Consider the following 20802-nt stretch of genomic DNA (forward strand, 5'->3'; position numbering starts at 1 on the left):
AACCAGTAACAATCTTGTAACTATGAATTCAATCAGTAACAATCTTGTAACTGTGTATCTCATGGTGATTCAATTGAAGAACTTACTTATTTAAAAAAAAAATTAAAGGTGTCGGAGTGGTGGCACAAGTGGTAAGGAATCTGCCTTGCCCAAGCTAGCCTAGGAAGGACCCCAGTTCGATCCATGGTGACCCATATGGTCCCCCACGCCAGGAGCGATTTCTGAGCACATAGGCAGGAATAACCCAAGTGTCACCAGGTGTGGCCCAAAAACAAACAAACAAACAAACAAACAAATAAATAACAAAGACAAAAACACCCTGCCACTGTGCTATTCCTCTGGTTTCCTATTGTGCTTTCCTTTTTTTTAAAACTTTATTTGTTTTTGGGTCAGACCCAGTGACACTCAGGTTATTCCTGGTTCTGTGCTCAGAAATCACTCCTGGCAGGCTCAGAGGACCATATGGAACACCGTCAGTCCTAGATCAGCTGAGTGCAAGGCAAACTCCCTACTGCTGTGCTATCTCTCTGGCCCCTATTTATTTATCTATTAATTGATTGATTGTTCTTGGGCTACTCCCAACAACAGCACTCAGGGGCTATTTCTGGCATTGAAGAAAACAATCATCACTTATGACTGAATAAAATAAAGTATGCTGAATAAAAAGCTTGGTTTTTGTCTTGATGTGTTCATGGTAATGGAGAGTAAAACTAGTGGTAGCCAATGAAAGGTAAACTTTGAGAACATTTTAAACTAAAGGATATGAATGAAGTCTTCTGAACACAACATGGATCATAAATAGCACAAAGAGTAAAGATGCACCTTAATGCTTTAGCTCTTGGCTTAGGCTTTATATTCAGAAAAGTTCTTCAGAAAGTAGTTGTTGAAGGATTATGAACACTAGCAGAGTTTGAGGAGAGAATGAATACCTTATTCACTTTCTTCAGAATGGCAAGATTCGCTGCTCAGAAAATAGTAATGCTGACTAGAAAGATTGTCTTTATGACAGCTTTTTCTCTCATGTAATCTCTATAGTTAAACAAAGCATTTTCAGAAAATTTAATTCAAGAAGGATAAAGCCAATGGTTAACAGTTTCTTTTTAGGTACCTTGAGTCTGAAATAAAGTTAATAAAATAGGTGAAAGAAAAGAGTCAACTTAATAGATGCTTTGAAACCCCTTTAAATAAATAAAAGTCAGCTCTAGCAAGCAAGTCTGCTCCTATATCAAACACTGGCTTGTAGGGAGAACTGAGTATGTAAGGAGTTCTCAGAATGGAGATGATTCCAATAATTTGGGGGAGTGTGTCAGATGGTCTCACTTCAGGATACCTAGGCCTGGAGAAACAGGAAAATGATTGGCCCCAAGACTCTTTTTGGGAAGCAGCCCACTGCACCAACACGGATGGGACATTCTGGATATTAGGACAAAGCAGCTCATAAGAGGAAGCATCGCTGAGAAGGAGAGAGGAAGCGAGGAATAAAAATATGCAAGTAGACAGACTTAAATGAAACAAAATATTTAAATGCATCTCATTCCTCCTGACCCAGTGTCTGCATGGGCAGACTTTCAGAAATCCAACTTGTATCTGCTTTGCATATGATGACCGATTCAGTCCTGCTTAGAGAAGACTACAAAGATCACAATGAAAGTATCTAGTTCTTTACTTTGAATTAATACAAGGGAGTTATCAGTAGACTGCAGAAATTCAATTGCTCTTAACTCCAGTTATATATCATCTTTTAATGACAATATTAGATTATAAATTATCAGTACTGTTTGTTTATATCAAGTGGCTAATGTAATGACCATAAGAGGTTTATTGACAATCACAGACTAGCTCCAAGATATACCCTAAAATAGATTCCAATTTCAGGAACTGTTTGAATTTCACACAGAACCACACACACAAACACACACTTTCCAGCTGATTTACCTGTCTCCATTGGTCGTGATTGATTCAAACTTGGATTTTTTCTTTGGGATTTCATTTTGAATCGAAGATGTAGAAAGTGTTTTCTGGCTTTTAAATGGCAAAAACAGGAAATATTAGAAGTCACATATAAATAAACTACAATAAAGCCTATCAATAAGAATAACACAATATTCAAGTTCCTCTAATGCAAGAACTAGTAATTCTTGAAGTCAGAAAGTGAATAAAGAATTTAAGCACGTGCCTTGCATCCTACCAACCCTTGTTTGCATATAGTCTCCAAAGAAGAGCCAGGAATAGCTCCTGGGCATTACTGTGTGTGTGGCCCCATCCCTTGCCCCAAATTAATAGTTTTTGTGCAGTGCTGGGAAAGATATATGGGTCTTACATATGGAAGGTAAATTCTTCTTCCTTTTTTTTTTTTTTGTTGTTGTTTTTTGTTTTTGGGTCACACCTGTTCCTTTCTGATTTATTAAGAATTAAGGAGGGGGGCCGGAGAGATAGCATAGAGGTAAGGCATTTGCCTTTCATGCAGAAGGATGGTGACTCGAATCCCGGCAGCCCATATGGTCCCCTGTGCCTGCCAGGGACGATTTCTGAGCATAGAGCCAGGAATAACCCCTGAGTGCTGCCGGGTGTGACCCAAAAACCAAAAACCAAAAAAAAAAAAAAAAAAAAAAAAAAAAGAATTAAGGAGAAAAGAAAGAAAAAAAACAGGAACAGCTATAAAGGCCATATAATACAAAGGTGAAGACACTTGCCTAGCATGTGGTGGACCCCAGTTCTAAAAGGATTTTTGGGAGGGAAGGAGTACCTGGCAGTATTCAGGGATCACTCCTGAAGGGGCTCAGGTGATCATATAGGGTGCTAAGAAGTGTACCCAGGTTGGCCCGTGCAAGGCAGCATTCTATTCACTGTACTATTGCTCCAGTTCCTGAAAGAATATATATTTTTTACTGGATCCTACATAGAGTATCTAAAAACTTCCTGGATAATGTGCATAAAAATAAACAACACTCTGGCACTATAGAGATAGTACAGGGGGTAAGGTGCTTGGGCTTAATCTCAAGCACTGCATATAGTCCCCCAAGCAACTGCAGGAATAATACAGGAGCACAGAGCCAAATCATCACCCATTCTAATGGTGAGTGGAATGTTACATTGTGAAACTGGAGTTAGTTCCACGAACTTTCAAAAAACACAATGAAATATATATCATAAAATTCTTATGCCTCCCAGAAGTTTCTCTGGCACTGTAAGATACATAAATTATAAAATATGATAAAAGGGATTCTGCCTACAGACTAGTAACAAGAGCAAAAGAAATAGAAATATTTATACTCGGGCCCGGAGAGATAGCACAGCGGCGTTTGCCTTGCAAGCAGCCGATCCAGGACCAAAGGTGGTTGGTTCGAATCCCGGTGTCCCATATGGTCCCCCGTGCCTGCCAGGAGCTATTTCTGAGCAGACAGCCAGGAGTAACCCCTGAGCACTGCCGGGTGTGACCCAAAAACCAAAAAAAAAAAAAAAAAAAAAAAAAAAAAAAAAAGAAATATTTATACTCAATGGCATCTCCCATGGCTAACTGTGAGTTACATCTAACTTCTGGCCTCTAGTTCTGCCATATGTATCTAGAGTTTACCTGTTATAATGACCTCCGCCACTCAGTCGGCTATACTGCTCCTTCTCCTGGTGGCTGGCACGGGAAGAGCTGCTCAAGTGTTTTCTTTGCTCTTTGGTTTTCTGAAGGACCCGTTTATATGAAAGTGTGCACAGCCAGCACAGCAATTTCCCATCAACCTGAAGGGTGAAGAGACAAAGATAAAGAAAAGGGAACTTAGTGCAGTTGGGTATCTACTTAACAAGGCAAGAATTTTTTTTTGTTTGTTTTTTGTTTTGGGGCCACACCAGGCTGCACTCAGGGGTTATTCCTGACTCCTGGCTCTGCATTCAGAAATCGCTCCTAGCAGGCTTGGGGAACCATATGGGATGCTGGGGATCAAACCTGGGTAGATCCCGGCCTGGCCACAAGAAAGGCAAACATCCTATGGCTGTGCTATCACTCTGACCCCAAGGCAGGGGTCTCAAACTCGAGGCCCACGAGCCATTTCCGGCCCTCCGTACAACATTTTGTGGCCCTGCCCTAGAGGAATCTTTTTTTGTTGTTTTGTTTTGTTTTAGTTGTTTGGGTCACACCCCCCAATATTCAAGGCTTACTACTGACTTTGCACTCAAGAATCACCCCGACTTTGCCTCCTGCTGCCCCCAGGTAAAATGAGTTTGAGACCCCCTACCCCAAGGCAAGAATTTAAAGACAACATGGGGCTGGATCGATAGCATAGTGATAAAGTAGGGCGTTTGCCTTGCATGCAGCCAAACCTGGACTGACCCGGTTCAATTCTCGGCATATTGTCAACGGAGGCTGCTAGGAGTGATTTCTTAGTGCTGAGCACCACCAGGTATGACTCAAAAAACAAAGTAAAATAAAATAAAAATAAAGACACAATGCATGATACTTAGATTAAAAAAAAACTGCTTAATAAAAATGAGCTGCTTGAAGGGAGAAATAGAGAAACAGTATAGCAGATAAGGGTCTTGCACATAGTCATATACATAGCCTATTTGGTTCAACCCCCAGTGCCACATACAGTCCCTCCCTAAGGACCATCAGGAGTGATCCCTGAACACCGAGCCAAGAATAACCCCTGAGGGGCTGGAGAAACAGGGCATTGTGCCTTATACTTGGATTTGATCACCAGCATCCCAACCCCTGCCAGGAGTGATCCCTGCGCAGAATCAGGGTAAATCCTGAGCATCACTGGGTGCTGCCCCTACCCTGCCACCACCAAAAAAGGAATAACCTGAGCACCGATAGGTGTGGACCCAAAACAAATAAAATAAAAACGAACTATTAGGGCCTAGAAAGATGGTTCCATAGGTGGTGTGCATGCTTTGCCTGAAGAATGCCTGGTGGGTTCAATCCTTCGAAATGCATGTTCATACCCAAGTACCATCAGGGTAACCCCTGAGCACAGTCAGTAGTTTTCACTCAACACTACTGTGTGTGACCCCAAAATAAAATATGAACTAATTTGAAAATGTTTGGGTCAAATTGGGCTCATGCAGGAAAAACAAGCCCTGTCCCTTATTGCTAATTTTATGTTATCATTTTGTTTTGTTTTCTTCAATTTAACACACAGAGCAGAGAGAAATTCCCATAAGAATTTTAAGACACAAATATCTCCATGGTGCTCATTAAGGAAAATTCATCAGGGAGAAGGCAGAAAGTGAAATATAATTTTCATTTGTTTTATTACATTATAAATGCTCACAAATTAATATGCTGGATATCTTTTCTTAGATGGAAAAAGCATTCCTAGAATCTCATGGGAAAATAGCTTCCAGGAGCCCAGTCATTGCTGGTGGACTGGTGGTAGCCTGAAATGGCAGTACATTTGTAGTTAGAAAAAGTTGATCCCTTGGACAGAAGCAGCTTGCACTGGGGAGTAGGATACCAAAGCCCTGAAAGCAGAATGTGGTTTCCACCATCCAGTGAAACTGGGGTATCCCTGTGATGCACTTAGATTACAAAAAAACTTGTGTGATAGTCTAGTATAGTGACAGAACTGATAGAAATTAATCAGGTTAAAAAAAAAAAAAAAGACCAACTATAACTAAAGTGTGCAAAAGTTTCACCGGGATCTTGAGAATGACTGGAGTTAGATAGACTGGTATGCCTGGAACCCAGAGTCTGTCTTATGCCAATAAACTTCTGGGGTGAGGCCTTTTTGTAATCAGGTCAAGGACTTTTTTTCCATTTTCTCCATTTTTCTGGACCTATGCAAACATTGGCGATTGCCACTATCACACCTTTACTATATTTTTTTTTTACTCTTTCTTTAAGGAAAAAAATACAACTTACTGAACTTAAAAACAAATTACTGTAGTAGAATGCCTGTCTTGAATACAGGTAGGGGATGGGAAGGGGGGAGGGGGTAATGTTGCATTGGTGAAGGGGGGTGTTCTGGTTATGACTGTAACCCAAATATGATCATGTTACTTAAATAAAATAATGTATTTAATGAAAAATTTTTTTTAAAAAAAGAAGAAATTACTCAGGTTAGGGATGAAGTGTGCTGGTATCTCATGGAATTTTCTCATCTTTAGATATCTTGGGTCATATCCAGTGATGCTCATGAGCTACCCCAACTCAGTGCTCAGGAATGCTTTGGAAAGTACTCTAGGAACCATGTAGTGTTGAAGATCAAACCTAAGAAGTCCTCATGCAAATCAAGTACACCAGTCCTTAAGTTAACTCCCTGGCCACCTAGTTTTCATCTTTTTTTTTTTTTTTTTTTGGTTTTTGGGCCACATCCGGCAGTGCTCAGGGGTTACTCCTGCTCAGAAATAGCTCCTGGCAGGCACGGGGGACCATATAGGACACCGGGATTTGCACCAACCACCTTTGGTCCTGCTTGCAAGGCAAACGCCGCTGTGCTATCTCTCCGGGCCCTAGTTTTCATCTTTTATCCCTGAAATTAGTCCCACTGTCTTTTATTAATTGTTGTGGGAGCCATATTGACAACTGGGAATCCAGGACACTCCATGTGGTATTAGGAGCCACCAGAGTGACATCAGTGTTCTCGGAAGAGCATAAGGGATCAAATTCAAGGTCTTAGAGAGCATCTGCTCTACCACATTCTTGGAGCTTAACCTTGAAATTAGATCTTGGGCCTAGAGTACAGCTGGTTGAATACTTGCCTTGCATGCTGCCAACCCAGGTTTCCCTGGCATCTTATATGGTCCCTTGTACCCCACCAGGATTAATTCCTGTGCACAGAGCCAGGAGAAACTCCTGATCACTGCTGGGTAAAGCCTCCCTCCAAATAAAAAAAAATTTACGGGGCAAGAGAGATAGCGTGGAGGTAAGGTATTTGCCTTGCATGCAGGACGGTGGTTCAAATCCCGGCATCCCATATGATCCCCTGAGTCTGCCAGGAGTGATTTCTGAGTGAAGAGCCAGAAGTAACCCCTCAGTGCTGCCGGTTGTGACCCAAAAACCAAAAAAAATAAAATAAAAAATAAAAAAATTTACATCTTTTGTTCCATCTTTAATGTAAGTAATACATATATCATCATTTACATTTTGGGGGAGCATACCAGAAACACTAAGGGGTTATTTCTAGCTTGGTGTTGGGAATCACTCCCAGTGGTACCTGCAGGATAATAAGGTGCCAGATATTGAATCTGGGCCTCTGGCATAAAACCACATTCTCCAGGGATTAGAATGACTATACAGTAGGGAGGGCACTTGTCTTATACATGGCTGACCTTGATTCATTCCCTAGAATCCCACATTGTCCCCTACATACTACCAGGTGTAGTGCAGAGACTAGTAAGTCCTGAGTATTGCCAGATGTGCCCTCCCCAAACATCCAAAAAAAAGAAAAAAAGAAGCATGTACTCCAGATTGAGCTAGCTCTCTGGCCCCACCAATCTTTTATCTAAAAAGAAATTTTAAGTTTTGGGGCCTCAGCTGGTAATGCTTGGGGGACATGTGGCACCAGGAACTGAAACCAAGTCTCCCACAGGCAAAGCATGCTGTTCTAGTCCTTTGAACCCTAAAATATTCATATCTTATTACCATAAAACTCTTTGCAATCTTCCAAATCCATTAGCCTATCCTCCACAATCCATTAAGTAGTCCATTATTCTGAATCTATATACTTAATCCTCTGCATACACACAGGTATTGCTATTTTCTTTTTTGCTATTCTTTTTTTTTTTTTTTTTGGTTTTTCGGGCCACACCCGTTTGATGTTCAGGGGTTACTCCTGGCTAAGTGCTCAGAAATTGCCCCTGGCTTGTGGGGGGACCACATGGGACGACGGGAGATGGAACCGCGGTCACGATCTTTCCTTGGCTAGCGCTTGCAAGGCAGATACCTTACCTCAAGCGCCACCTCGCCGGCCCCAATCCCAACATTTTTTTTGTGTGTGTGGTTTTTGGGTCACACCTAGCAGTGCTCCTGACTCCATGCTCAGAAATCGCTCCTGGCAGGCACGGGGGACCATATGGGACTCCGGGATTCGAACTGATGACCTTCTGCATGAAAGGCAAATGCCTTACCTCCATGCTATCTCTCCGGCCCTATTTTTATTTCTTACAACTGTAAAAACCAGCAAATGATCTCCCTTCTTCCAGTTGTAGACCTTTATAAACTATTGCTATGCAACCACATAGTTGCAAAGAGAGCTTTCTAAATGTAAATCGAATCATCTCCCCTCTTCTTAAACCAATTATTTTTCACTTTCATATAAAATCCACATCTTTTATCATGACCTATAATGACTTAAATGTAACTTCTACTTTCATCTGTAATTTCATTCCTTTTCTCTTTTCTTTGTTCACTCTGCCATCTCTCTATTCTTCCCATGTGCCAAACTCATGATTGCATTTAAGGATTTCAAGGCTGATTTGTCTTCTGGGAAATTTTGCCTACCAGAGCTTTCTTCCATTAAATGGCTCCTTTTCATTATTCTAATTCCAGCTCAAATATTATCCTCTTGGAGGATCTCCTGATTTGAACCTCCAATCAAAATAGACCTTCCCAGTCATTCTGTACCATGTAGTTGTTTCTTTAGAGCACTTACACATGTCTTATTTATTTGTTTGACTGACTCTTGTTCAACCCCCAGTACCACATGATATCCAGAGCACTGCAGGAAGTAGAACTGGCAACTCCTGCACATAATAACTAGGGTGATCTGGATAATCCCCAGCTCCAGAGCCCAAGCAATATTGCATCCTTAGGTCCTTGCATTTCCCTGAACTACCTGCCCACTTGGCCAAGAATCACCAGCAGCAACCCCCAAAAATAAAATAACGAAAAACAAACAAAAAAGAATTGTAAGAAAGAAGGAACTTAATAACTTCTAACATAATCCATTAAGTCCATTTAATGAACTACATTGTATGCTAAATTCAAAATTAAAAGTTTCCTGGGCCAGAGAGATAGCATGGAGTTAGGGCATCTGCCTTGCATGCAGAAGGATGGTGGTTTGAATCTCAGCATCCCATTTGGTCCCCCGAGCGATTTCTGAGTGTAGAACCAGAAGTAATCCCTGAGTGCAGCCGGGTATGACTCAAAAACTAAAACAAAATGAAACTAAAGTTTCTTACTCCTATTCTTTTTTTTTTTTTTTGGTTTTTGGGTCACACCTGGCAGCGCTCAGGGGCTACTCCTGGCTCTATGCTCAGAAATTGCCCCCAGCAGGCTCCCGGGACCATATGGGATGCTGGGATTCGAAACACCGTCCTTCTGCATGCAAGGCAAACGCCCAACCTCCATACTACCTCCGGCCCTCTTACTCCTATTCTCAATCAAATGTCTTTGTCATTGAGAAGTAGCCAGTTATTCCCATTGGAAAGATGAAACTGATGCATATTGGAGGTTCCTATTTTGTCCAGGATCAGTTAGCTAACCCAAAGTGAGATGGGACTAAGGTCTGTGGAACTACAAAGTTTATGTTCCTACTATTATTATATGCTATTTCATCATTATTAATTTAACTTCTCCTATATATTAAATTTGGGAAAGAGGTGCCTGGCTGGCAGGAGCATTTTGGTCACTAGAAATCTATGCTCTAGCAATGCAAATTAATGAATTTGATGACATATATCAGCTCTTTAGAACTTTAATATCTCTGAAAAAAAAACTCTGAAAACTGAAAAAATTCTGTACGGAACTTTTTCCATTCAAAAAATACTTACTGGGCCGGGCGGTGGCGCTGGAGGTAAGGTGCCTGCCTTGCCTGCGCTAGCCTAGGACGGACCGCGGTTCGATCCCCCGGTGTCCCATATGGTCCCCTAAGAAGCCAGGAGCAACTTCTGAGCGCATAGCCAGGAGTAACCCCTGAGCGTCACAGGGTGTGGCCCAAAAACCAAAAAAAAAAACAAAAAAAAAAAACAAAAACTTACTGAGCACCTACTCTGTGCCAAATTTCTGAAATTACAATGGAAAATAAGGTGGAAAATTCTAGTGGGAGTAGATCAATATATAAACATGTAAAATAAAATCATAAGACTGCATACTTGGGAAGCAATAAACAGGATAATATGCTAAAGAAGGACAGAGAAACTAGTGAAAGAAGGTCTCTGAGAGGATGTGAGAATGAACATGAGGAAGCAGTTTATACTTTATCTATTTGATAAAAGGTTAGTTAGCACAAAAGTGGCAATGAAACTAGACTTTCTGAAGTATAGGAAAGTGGCTAATTTGGCTGGAACAATGTGAGAGGTGGGGAGGTGACGGAAGATGAGATTGAGTCAGGCAGTCAGGCAATGGCTTTGACAACAACCATGAAGGTTTGGGGCTGGAGAGATAGCATGGAGGTAGGGCGATTGTCTTGCATGCAGAAGGACGACGGTTAGAATCCTGCCATCCCATATGGTTTCCCGTGCCTGCCAGGGGCGATTTCTGAGCTTACAGCAAGGAGTAACCTCTGAGCGTTACCGGGTGTGACCCAAACCCCTGCCCTGCTCCAAAAGAAAAAAGGAAAAAACAAAACAAAACAAAACAAAACAAGGATGGTGGTTCGAGCCTGCCAGAAGCAATTTCTGAGCGTAGAGCCAGGAGTAACCTCTGAGTGCTGCCAAGTGTGACCCAAAAATCAAAAAAAAAAAACAAAAACAAAAACTAAATCTAAATCTAAGTTACTTTGATCCCACCAAGATATTATTTCACACAATTTGTGTTATCTTCTTCTGATTTACTGTAAATCACAGTACCTCAATCATAAAAAAAGATTTTAGGACCAGAGCAATAGCACGATGGGTAAGGCATTTGCTTTGCCAACCCGGGTTTGATCCCTGGCATCCTATATGGTCTCGAGAGCCTGCCAGAAGTTATTCTGAGCACAGAGACTGAGTGTGTGGCTCTGGGTTTGGTCAAAAATTTTTTAGAGTTAGACCAATAGTACAGCAAGTAGGGCCTTGAAAGGCTGACCTAGGTTCAATCCCTGGCATCCCATAAGGTCTCTGGGCCTGCCAGAAATAATTCCTGAATATGGAACAGTAGTAACCCTTATACACTACTAGGTATAGCCCCCAAACCAAGAATTTTTGTTTTGTTTTGGACCACACCTGGAAGCACTTAGGGGTTACTCAGGCTCTGAACTCAGAAATTGCTCCTGACAGGCTTCGGGACGTAAGGGATGCTGGAGATCAAACCCAGGTCAGTTTCGGTTTGGCCAAATGCAAGGCAAACACCCTACCCATTGTACTATCGCTCCAGTCCCCCCAAAAGAAAATTTAAAAGCTATTCAAAAGCCAAAAATTATTGGTAGGATATATACTACAGTGATACAGTAAGATAAAGTATGGTAAAGACTGCTTTATTAGTGGGAGTTAAGTACAAGTCAATAAATGTTAATTCACAAAGGACTCAGAATTAAAGAAAAATGAACAAAATAAAAACTACACAAAGATTTACCTTCTTTCTGTCATCTTTCCTGTCAAATGCACACTGCTGCTTGCACTGTTCACAAGAATATGGTGGTCCATATTTCTTTTCTGAATTAGTACAGCGCTGGCATTTGTTACCTATAAATGCTGCAATAATGTTGCAATACTGACAAGGTTTGGGCTTAAAGAGAAAAAAAATGGACACATTATTATAAAATAGTTTTTAGAATAAAAGTACATTTAAATCATTTTGCAGAGTCAAGGATTAAACCTAGGGCCTCATACATGGAAAGCAAACACTCTTCCACTGGCTACATCCCCAATCTTCAAAGTACACTTTCTTTTTTTTTTTTTTTTTGGTGGTTTTTTGGGTCACACCCGGCAGTGCTCAGGGGAAACTCCTGGCTCCATGCTCAGAAATTGCTCCTGGCAGGCACGGGGGACCATATGAGAAGCCGGATTCTAACTGATGACCTTCTGCATGAAAGGCAAACGCCTTACCTTCATGCTATTTCTCCAGCCCCCAAAGTGCACTTTCTAAAGTAATGATTTCTAATATCTAGTCTATTAATCAGGGAATTAACATGGTGAATTCCATAAATTAACTTTTACATTGAGTAAATGAATCCATAATACCATAATACCATGTAAACGTTTTCCTTTACAGGACTATTAATTTAAAATTAAGAAAACAACAAAAATCGGGGCCGGAGAGATAGCATGGAGGTAAGGCATTTGCCTTTCATGCAGGAGGTCATCGGTTCGAATCCCGGTGCCCCATATGGTCCGTGCCTGCCAGGAGCAATTTCTGAGCCTGGAGCCAGGAATAACCCCTGAGCACTGCCGGGTGTGACCCCCAAAAACCACCAAAAAAACAAAAAAAAACAACAAAAAAAAAAACAAAAAACAATCTGTATATATTGATGCAAGAAGTTTAAGAGCACTTGTCTTGCATGTGGCTAATATGCATCCAAGCACAACATTACACTTGAGCACTCCTGAATACATAGCCAGGAACTTCTCTGAATACTGCCAGGAAGGATATTCTCAAAAAAAGAAAAAAAAAATCTTGGTGTCGGAGTAATAGCACAGCAGAGGTCATTTGCCTTGCAGACTGCCGACCTGGGACGGACCCCATATGGTCCCTCAAACCTGCCAGGAGCAATTTATGAGTGCAGACCCAGGAGTAACCCACTGAAAGCTGCTGGGGATGGCCTCAAAACAACAACAACAACAACAACAACAACAACAAAATAACAAACCTCTAAAACGAACAAAAAATAAAATGAACAGAGATAGCTCAACTGAGCATAAGCGTTACATTCAGGAGCACCAGATTCAAACTCTAGCACTACATAATCCCCTGAGTATCCCAAAAATGCTTTCCCAAGTATGGACAAAAAAAGAAAACAAAACAAAATGAAGAGTTAACTGGTATAAATAAAGATGTCAGCCTACTGGATTAATCTTTCCCTCCTTTACGTATACAGAATGGTTACTCAAGTGTCTCAAGAAAAATTTAACAATCTTTCCATAAATGCAGAATTCCCAAATACTAGAAATCAGCTAAATTTTAAAGGTAAAATACTAGGGAAATTAGCTAAAATGTACGGATTTCTAATTAGCATAGTAAAATATTATAATTATACTAATTATACTTATATTAATAACTCCAAAAGAGCTAAACTCATTGGGAAAACGAAGCCCTACTTACCGTTCCATATAACTGCACATTCTGAGCACATTTCTTGCATATTGTATTGGTTTTACTGTTAAGAAAGAGACGAAAATGTTTATAAGAAAAAACCTATTTTACTTAGAACATCTGAAAGCTGATTTTCTCATGGCTAAGTGCTGATATAAAATATTGTCTATTACTTCATTAACTTAGTTGAGTTTATGGCAAATAATCTTAATCACTTTGTGGTTTTTAGTTTGTTAGTACACAAAAAGTTGGAAAGTGTGTTACTTCTGATTATGACACCTTTAAGACTTACTAAGCAAAATAATCAGATAAAGAGCTCACCAAAGAAGACAGAAATGGACTATCAGAAAACAATTATTAGGGGCCGGGTAGGTGGCGCTGGAGGTAAGGTGTCTGCCTTGCAAGCGCTAGCCAAGGAAGGACCGCGGTTCGATCCCCCGGTGTCCCATATGGTCCCCCGTGCCTGCCAGGAGCTATTTCTGAGCAGACAGCCAGGAGTAACCCCTGAGCACTGCTGGGTGTGGCCCAAAAACCAATAATAATAATAATAATAATAATAATAATAATAGCTGAGAAATTTGAAGTGTGGCATAGAGTAAATGTATTAGAAATATAAAATCAAAGTACAGCAAGTGCTTACCCTGCAGGAAGCCAACCCAGGTTTGATCCCCGGCAACCCATATAGTCCCCCGAACATCGCCAGGAGTAATTCCTTAGTGTAGAGCCAGTAGTAACCCATGAGCATCACCAGATATGGCCCAAAAACAAAAACAAAATAATGAAGCAAGCAAGCAAACAAACAGGAAACAAAACTTCAAAGTAAAAAACAAAAAAATGCTCAAAGTAGAAAACATTTCCACTAAAATAAAATATTCCAGGGTTGGAGCAATAGCACAGTGGGTAGGGCATTTGTCTTGTATGCGGTGGACTGGGTTAGACTCCCGGCATCCCTTATGGTCTCCCAAGCCTGTCAGGAGTAACCCCTGAGCGCTGCCAGGTATGGCATCCCCAAAAAACCTCCAACAAAATAACTCTCAGACAACCTGTAATTTTTTTTTGTTTGTTTTTGGCCAACCTGTGGCGCTCAGGGGTTACTCATGGCTCTGCGCTCAGAAATCACTCTTGGCAGGCTCTGGGGACCATATGGGATGCCTGGGACCGAACCCAGGTCCATTCCGGGTCACCAGATGTAAGACAAATTCCCTATTGCTGTGCTATCACTCCGGTCCCAACGTCTAAAAGAGCATTATGAAAGAGATAGCTAAAAAGAGTTAGCATCAGTAATTCTGAGACATTAAACATTTTGGTTTATGTATAGATTAATAAACAATATGTATATTTGCATATATATGCACAGACACACACACATCTTAGAAACATATGACAATGGACCAGAGCACTTGCCCATCAATGCGTTATAAAAGGAAAATATATTATCTGTGTATTCTACTTGAGTTTATTCTGAAACACAGCCAATTTAAGATTCTAAGGGACTAGATAGTATAGCAGGGAAGGCACTTGCCTTACACATGGGTGACCTGGGTACCATTCCAGAAAACCCAAATGGTCCCTCCGACTCTGCCAGGAATAATTCTTGAGCTCAGCCAGGTATGGCCCCAAAACAAAATTAATCAAAACAAAACAGAAAATACACCGGTGAATGGATTAATGTAGGAACATTTATTCCTGAAACTCAATCATGAATAACTTAATAATATGAAAAACTTTGTAACTCATAGTAATCCTATTTAAAACAAACAAAACAGAAAACAAAGGACTGGAAAGATAATACAGCTGGTAGGATGCTTGCCTTGCATACGCCCAACCTGAATTCTATCCCTGGCACTGCATATGGTCCCCTCAAGCCCCTCCAGGAATGATCATCTCTAAGCAGAGAGTCAGGAGTAATGAGTACTACTAAAAGTGGGTCCCCCTCCTCCAAGAAAAACAAAAAACATGAAGAGGGTTGGAAAGAGTAGTGGATAGGTACTTGCCTTGCATGCAGCCAAGCTGAGTTTGACCACCAATACTCCTATGGTTCCCTCAAACCCCACAGCACAGAGCTAGAAGCCCTGAGTAGAGCCTAATGCAACCCAAATGCCTCCTTTAAAATAAAAATAGAAGGGGCCGGTGAGGTGGTGCTAGAGGTAAAGTGTTTGCCTTGTAAGCGCTAGCCAAGGAAGGACCTTGGTTCGATCCCCCGGCGTCCCATATGGTCCCCCCAAGCCAGGGGCAATTTCTGAGCGCTTAGCCAGGAGTAACCCCTGAGCATCAAATGGGTGTGGCCCCCCCAATATAAATAAAAATAAAACAACATGTTTGTTTATAATCATGGTGCTTAAATGAAAATATTATTTTAAAAAATAGAAAATATGAAGAACTGTTTTGTTGTGGTTTTGTTTTGTTTTGTTTTGCCACACCCAAAGGTGTTCAGGGGTTATTCTTGTCTCTATACTTAGGAATTTCTCCTAGTGGGCTAAGGAGTATTGAATAACTGAGATGGACCTGGTTGGATATGTGCAAGGCAAGTGCCCTCTCCCACTGTACTCTCTCTCCATGCCCGAAAAAGTCTGTTGTTTTTTTCTTTTGGGGGGGGGGGGTTGGGCCACACCTGGTGCCACTCAGGGATTACTTCTGGCTCTGCACTCAGAAATTACTCCTGGCTTGGGGAACTATATGGGATGCAGGGATTCAAACCACCGTCTGTCCTGGATCAGCTACGTGTAAAATAAACACCCTACTACTGTGCTATGGCTCCGGCCCCTGAAAAATTCTGTTTCTATAATCCAAATTGAGTTAGTTTTAATGTGTGATATAAAATGACATTAAAACATTGTATCACACATATAAACACAAAAAGATGGATCATAGGCTTAAATGTAAAGCCAAAAAAGAGTTCTGAAAGTATATTCTGTATGTTTCTGATCATATGAAGTTCTAAAACAGTAAATCTAATCTATGGTGGGAGGTGGAGACAGTACAGCAGATAGGGAGCTTTATATTGTACATTACTGACCTTGGTCCCATCCCCAGCACCCTATGTGGTGGTGCCCTGTGTAATTCCTTATTCAAGAGCCAAGAGTAACCCCAAAGCATCTCTGGTTGTGGTCCAAAAACAAACCAAAAAAGTAATCTATGATGGAAAGAAAAACCAAAACAGTGACTGGGATAAATGATGGGTTGGAAACTAACTGGGATGCAACATTAAAAGACTGGGAACATTTTATACTTTACAAGGGCTTGGAATTACACAGAGTTTAATTTATTTATTTATTTTAAAACTTTATTTATTGGTTGTTGGGCCACACCCAGCGATGCTCAGGAGTTCTGCATTCAGAAATTAGGGGCCAAAGTGGTGGCACAAGCAGTAGGGTGTTTGCCTTGCATGTGCTAACCTAGGACAGACAATGGTTCGATCCCCTGGCATCCCATATTGTCCCCCAAGCCAAGAGCGATTTCTGAGCACATAGCCAGGAGTAACTGCTGAGTGTCCCTGGGTGTGGCCCCAAAAGCAAAAAAAAAAAAAAAGAAAAAAAAGAAATCACCCCTGACATTCTGGGGGACCACATGGGTACAGGGTATCAAACCAGGTCCCTTCCGGGCCGACTGCATGCAAACACCCTACCACTGTGCTATCACTCTGGCCCCTACACAGAGTTTTGCAATGCTTGTAAAACTCATCAAATTATAGAGGCCAAAGTGGTAGCACAGTGGTAGAGCATTTGCCTTGCACATGACTGACCCAGGACTGACCTGGATTCAATCTTCGGTGTCCCATATGGTCCCCTGAGCCAGGAGCAATTTCTGAGCACATAGCCAGGAATAACCCCTGAGCATCACCGGGTGTGCCCCCCCCAAAACAAAAAACAAATAAAAGTAAAACAAATAAGAAACACTCATCAAATTATATACTTAAAATCTGAGCATTTTACTACATAAATTTTTTTTTTTTTTTTTTTGCTTTTGGGCCACACCTGGTGGCATTTAGGGATTACTCCTGGCTCTGTGCTCAGAAATTGCTCCCTGCAGGCTCAGAGGACTACATGTGATAACAGGGATTGAACCCACGTAGGCCAAATGCAAACACTACCCACTGACCCACTGTGCTACTGCGCCAGCCCCTCCTATGTGAAATTTTACTCATCTTTTTGTTTTGTTTTTCTGGCCATACCCTGTATGCACTGGGGCTATAACCAGTACAGTGCGCCAGAATGCTCCTGAAGTACCTAGCACTGAACCCTGGGCTGCCACATGCAAAGCATATGTTCTAACCTGTAGAATCATTTCCCCTGCAGAAGCATTTTACTCTTTTTTTTTTTTTTTGCATTTTACTCTTAAGACCTGCAATATACTAAATGTTAGTTGATATACATGTAAAAGTGTTCAGTGTGAAGTATATTGATGTTCACAATTTAAAATGCATTAAATGAAGCCAGAAAGAGTTAAGCAGAAGGGTGTGTGCATTACATTAGGCTGGCCAGGGTTTGATCCCCAGTAGCCCATATGGTCCCCCAGCACTACTAGGATTGATCCCTAAGTGCAGAGCTAAGGGTAACCCCTGAGCATCGCTGGGTGTGGTCCAAATAAATATATAAATAAATAAATGGCATCAAAAAAACCTTGAGAAAAAGTAAAGTGACTTAAAGCACTTGCTCAACAAGCAAATGGTCATGAGTTCAAATGTTCAATGTCCCACACATATCAAGTTTGATCTTTATAGCTCTGCTGTCTTTGATCCCTCACTACCAAAAGCAGTTTGTGATTGCATCATAGGCAGGTGTGTGCGACCCAGGACCAGAGAGATAACAGTCACTTGCCTTGCATGTGGCTAACCTGGGTTTGATCTCTTGTACCATATATGGTCAGTACCCTGAGCACAACCAGGAGTGAGTGATCTCTGAGCAGTTAGGTGTGGCCTAAAATTACAGACAGGGGCCGGAGTGATAGCACATTGGTCGGGCATTTTACTTGTACACAGCCAACCTGGGAACCTGGGTTCAATCCCTGGCATCCCATATGGTCCAACGAGCCTGTCAGGAGTGATTTTTGAACACAGAGCCAGGAGTAACCCGTGAGCATTGCCGAGAACGATTTCTGAACACAGAGCCAAGAGTAACCCGTGAGCATTGCGGGTGTGGCCCCAAAATAAAACAAAACAAAGAAACCAAAATTACAGACAAACATTAAATGTGTCTAGGGTAAACCAAAACTTTAACAGGATTGTAACATTTTCTTTTCTTTTTTCTTTTTGGGCCATACCCAGTGACATTCAGGGGTTACTCCTGGCTAAACATTCAGAAACTGCTCCTGGCTTGGGGGACCATATGGGACACCAGGGGATCGAACCACAGTCCACCCTAGGTTAGCCGTGTACAAGGAAAATAAATGCCCTACCACTTGTGCCATTGTTCCGGCCCCTGGCTCTGCACTCAGAAATAACTCCTGGTAGCCTGGTGGTGGAGGAGACAGACGAACCATTTGAGATGCCAGGATTGAAACCATGCCAGTCGCATGCAAGGCAAATGCATTGCCTGCTGTGGTATACTCTGGCCCCAAACAAAATAAAAAATTTTAAGAGGCGATATTGTTTTTGGGTCACACCTGGCAGTGCTCAGGGGTTACTCCTGGCTCTATGCTCAGAAATTGAATTCGAACCGATGACCTTCTACATGAAAGGCAAACACCTTACCTCCATGCTATCTCTCCGGCCCCAAGAGGCGATATCTTAATAATATCTTAATAGTATCTTTCGTGGGCAACAAAAACTATTACCTCTCCTGCTGGTACTCAGTCCTGCAGTAGGTGCACTTCACAACAGGGTGTGCAATCCGACATTCCTAAAATGAAAGAAGATTGCTTTAAAAGGCAGTCAGAAATGGATATTGCTTTCAGCAGGAGACAGAGGCCTGGAAGATCTGAAAAAATTCTGGGCCTAATTTTTTCCCCTTTGTAATAGTGACATCACTATCCTGCATTGATAGAGTTCAGTAAAAATGAATATGAACCTAGTTATTGATTGCAACAAAATTTGTATGAATAAGCCTTTGGGAATCAGAATCCTTAAATACTAATCCATGTTTGGTTCTTGTCACTGTATAATTTTTTAACCAAGTTCACTTAGGAAATGAAAATGTTGATTAAGGGACCAGAGGGATAGTGCAGTGGGTAGAACATTTGTCTTGCATGCAGCTGACCCAGGTTCAATCTCTGGCATCCCATATGGCCCTCTGATCATGCCAGGAGTAATTTATGAGTGCAGAACCAGAAGTAACCCCTGAGTGCTGGTGGGTGTGGCCCAAACAAAAAAAAAACACAAACAAAACAAAAAGTAGGTTGAAATCTATTATTACTTACGTATCTAAAATTTCCTTAATGGATGAGTATGTGCATAAATATGTATTCATAATGTTTAAGGCCCAAAATTACAGTCTGACACCCGATAAAGAATGAGAGACATGATCATTTGAGGAAACAGTGACATCCACATGGAACACAAACTGGATCATCTTGAGACTGTCTCCACACCACTTTCAAGGAGCTTGGTGACTCATTCACTTCAATAGGTGAAGCAGGATGAAGTGACTTAAAAATAAAAAGGAGAACTTGGACCTGGGTGGTATCTTGTGGGGGGTGGAGAAACCTGGTCGACAACTGACTAGGGTGAGGAGCGAAGGTCCCCCCAACTGGATACTGAAAAAAATCATCCTTTGCCTACAAGGATACTGGACCCTAGATCATGGGGGTGGGGGTGGGGATTTCTTCTAAGGCTCCCCGTGGGCTGCAAATGGTTCGCGAGTTCGACTCTCACCACGAGCCCCCAACTCAAGAGGAGTTCAGCTCCAGCGGGTTCCGGGTCCCCCCTCGATCCGAAAAATGCACCCGCACGGTGCATCATCAGGTGCAAAGCAAGCGAGCGAGCAAGCAAGCAGGGGGACTAGCAGTTCCCCACCCTCCGTAATCCCGGGTCCGAGAACAACCCCCCCCCCCCGCGGTTGCTAAGCACCAGGCCACGCCAGATAGCCAGCCCAGAGGTGCTAGGACTGGGAGGTCCGGAAACACCCCCACGTTGCAGGCCGGGCCTAGAATATGGCTCCTTCCCTGGGCGGACCTGCCTGCCACGCCCTACCCTGGAGGGGGACCCTCATTGGGCGTTTCCGGATCCCCGCGAGCGCGGGGTCGCGCGCTTCCCAGGCCCCGATATCCAGGCCGCCACCCCAGCCCGCGCACCTTGCACAGCTGCTGCCCCTGAGACAGCGCCTCGAAGGGGAAGCGCTGGTGGCACTTGGTGCAGGCGTAGAGCGCCGCCATGTCCAGCCAGGGCCGCGCAGGCCGGCCCGCCGCGTTAGCTGTCAGACAGTCGGAGGTACAACCCAGCGATTGCGGCGGCGGCAGAGGCTGAGGGCAGCGGCAGGCGGGCGGGCGGACGGGCAGGCGGGCGGGCGGACGGGCAGGCGGGCGGGCCCGGTAGGTAGCTAGGTAGGTACAGACGGGCGTCCCACCAGGACGGACGCGGTGGCTGTGGGTGCCCGTTCATTGGTTCATTTCTACGTCCATCAAGATCAAGGGGCGGGACTACGGAGCTCCCGACGACGTTGATTGGTTCCCGACCGGAGGACGCCGCTTATGACGTGCCAGGCCTGGATTATGTAAAGCGCAGTCACGCGGGGGCGCCCTCGGAAGACACAAGGTCTCCCGCCCGG

At 42.7% G+C, this 20802-nt stretch overlaps 1 protein-coding gene across 3 annotated transcripts in view; it reads right to left on the bottom strand.

Moving 5' to 3' along the window:
* Positions 1–20533, bottom strand: part of FAM76A (family with sequence similarity 76 member A) — a 37101-nt gene extending 16568 nt beyond the window's left edge. For 2 of the 3 annotated variants that reach the window (XM_049774968.1, XM_049774969.1), the window contains exons 1-6: positions 20330–20532; positions 18875–18939; positions 13112–13166; positions 11426–11578; positions 3575–3732; positions 1936–2022 (exon numbers count right to left, since the gene is read on the bottom strand). In XM_049774968.1, coding sequence (XP_049630925.1) covers positions 1936–2022; positions 3575–3732; positions 11426–11578; positions 13112–13166; positions 18875–18939; positions 20330–20410 — 599 coding nt within the window. In that variant the 5' untranslated portion in view covers positions 20411–20532. Of the gene's footprint in view, positions 1–1935; positions 2023–3574; positions 3733–11425; positions 11579–13111; positions 13167–18874; positions 18940–20329 lie in introns of all 3 variants that reach the window. The other variant, XM_049774970.1, reaches the window with a different exon arrangement.
* Positions 20534–20802: the final 269 nt, after the last annotated feature.

This window comes from Suncus etruscus, chromosome 6 (assembly GCF_024139225.1).
Source record: "Suncus etruscus isolate mSunEtr1 chromosome 6, mSunEtr1.pri.cur, whole genome shotgun sequence".
In the NCBI taxonomy this organism is placed as follows: domain Eukaryota; kingdom Metazoa; phylum Chordata; class Mammalia; order Eulipotyphla; family Soricidae; genus Suncus; species Suncus etruscus.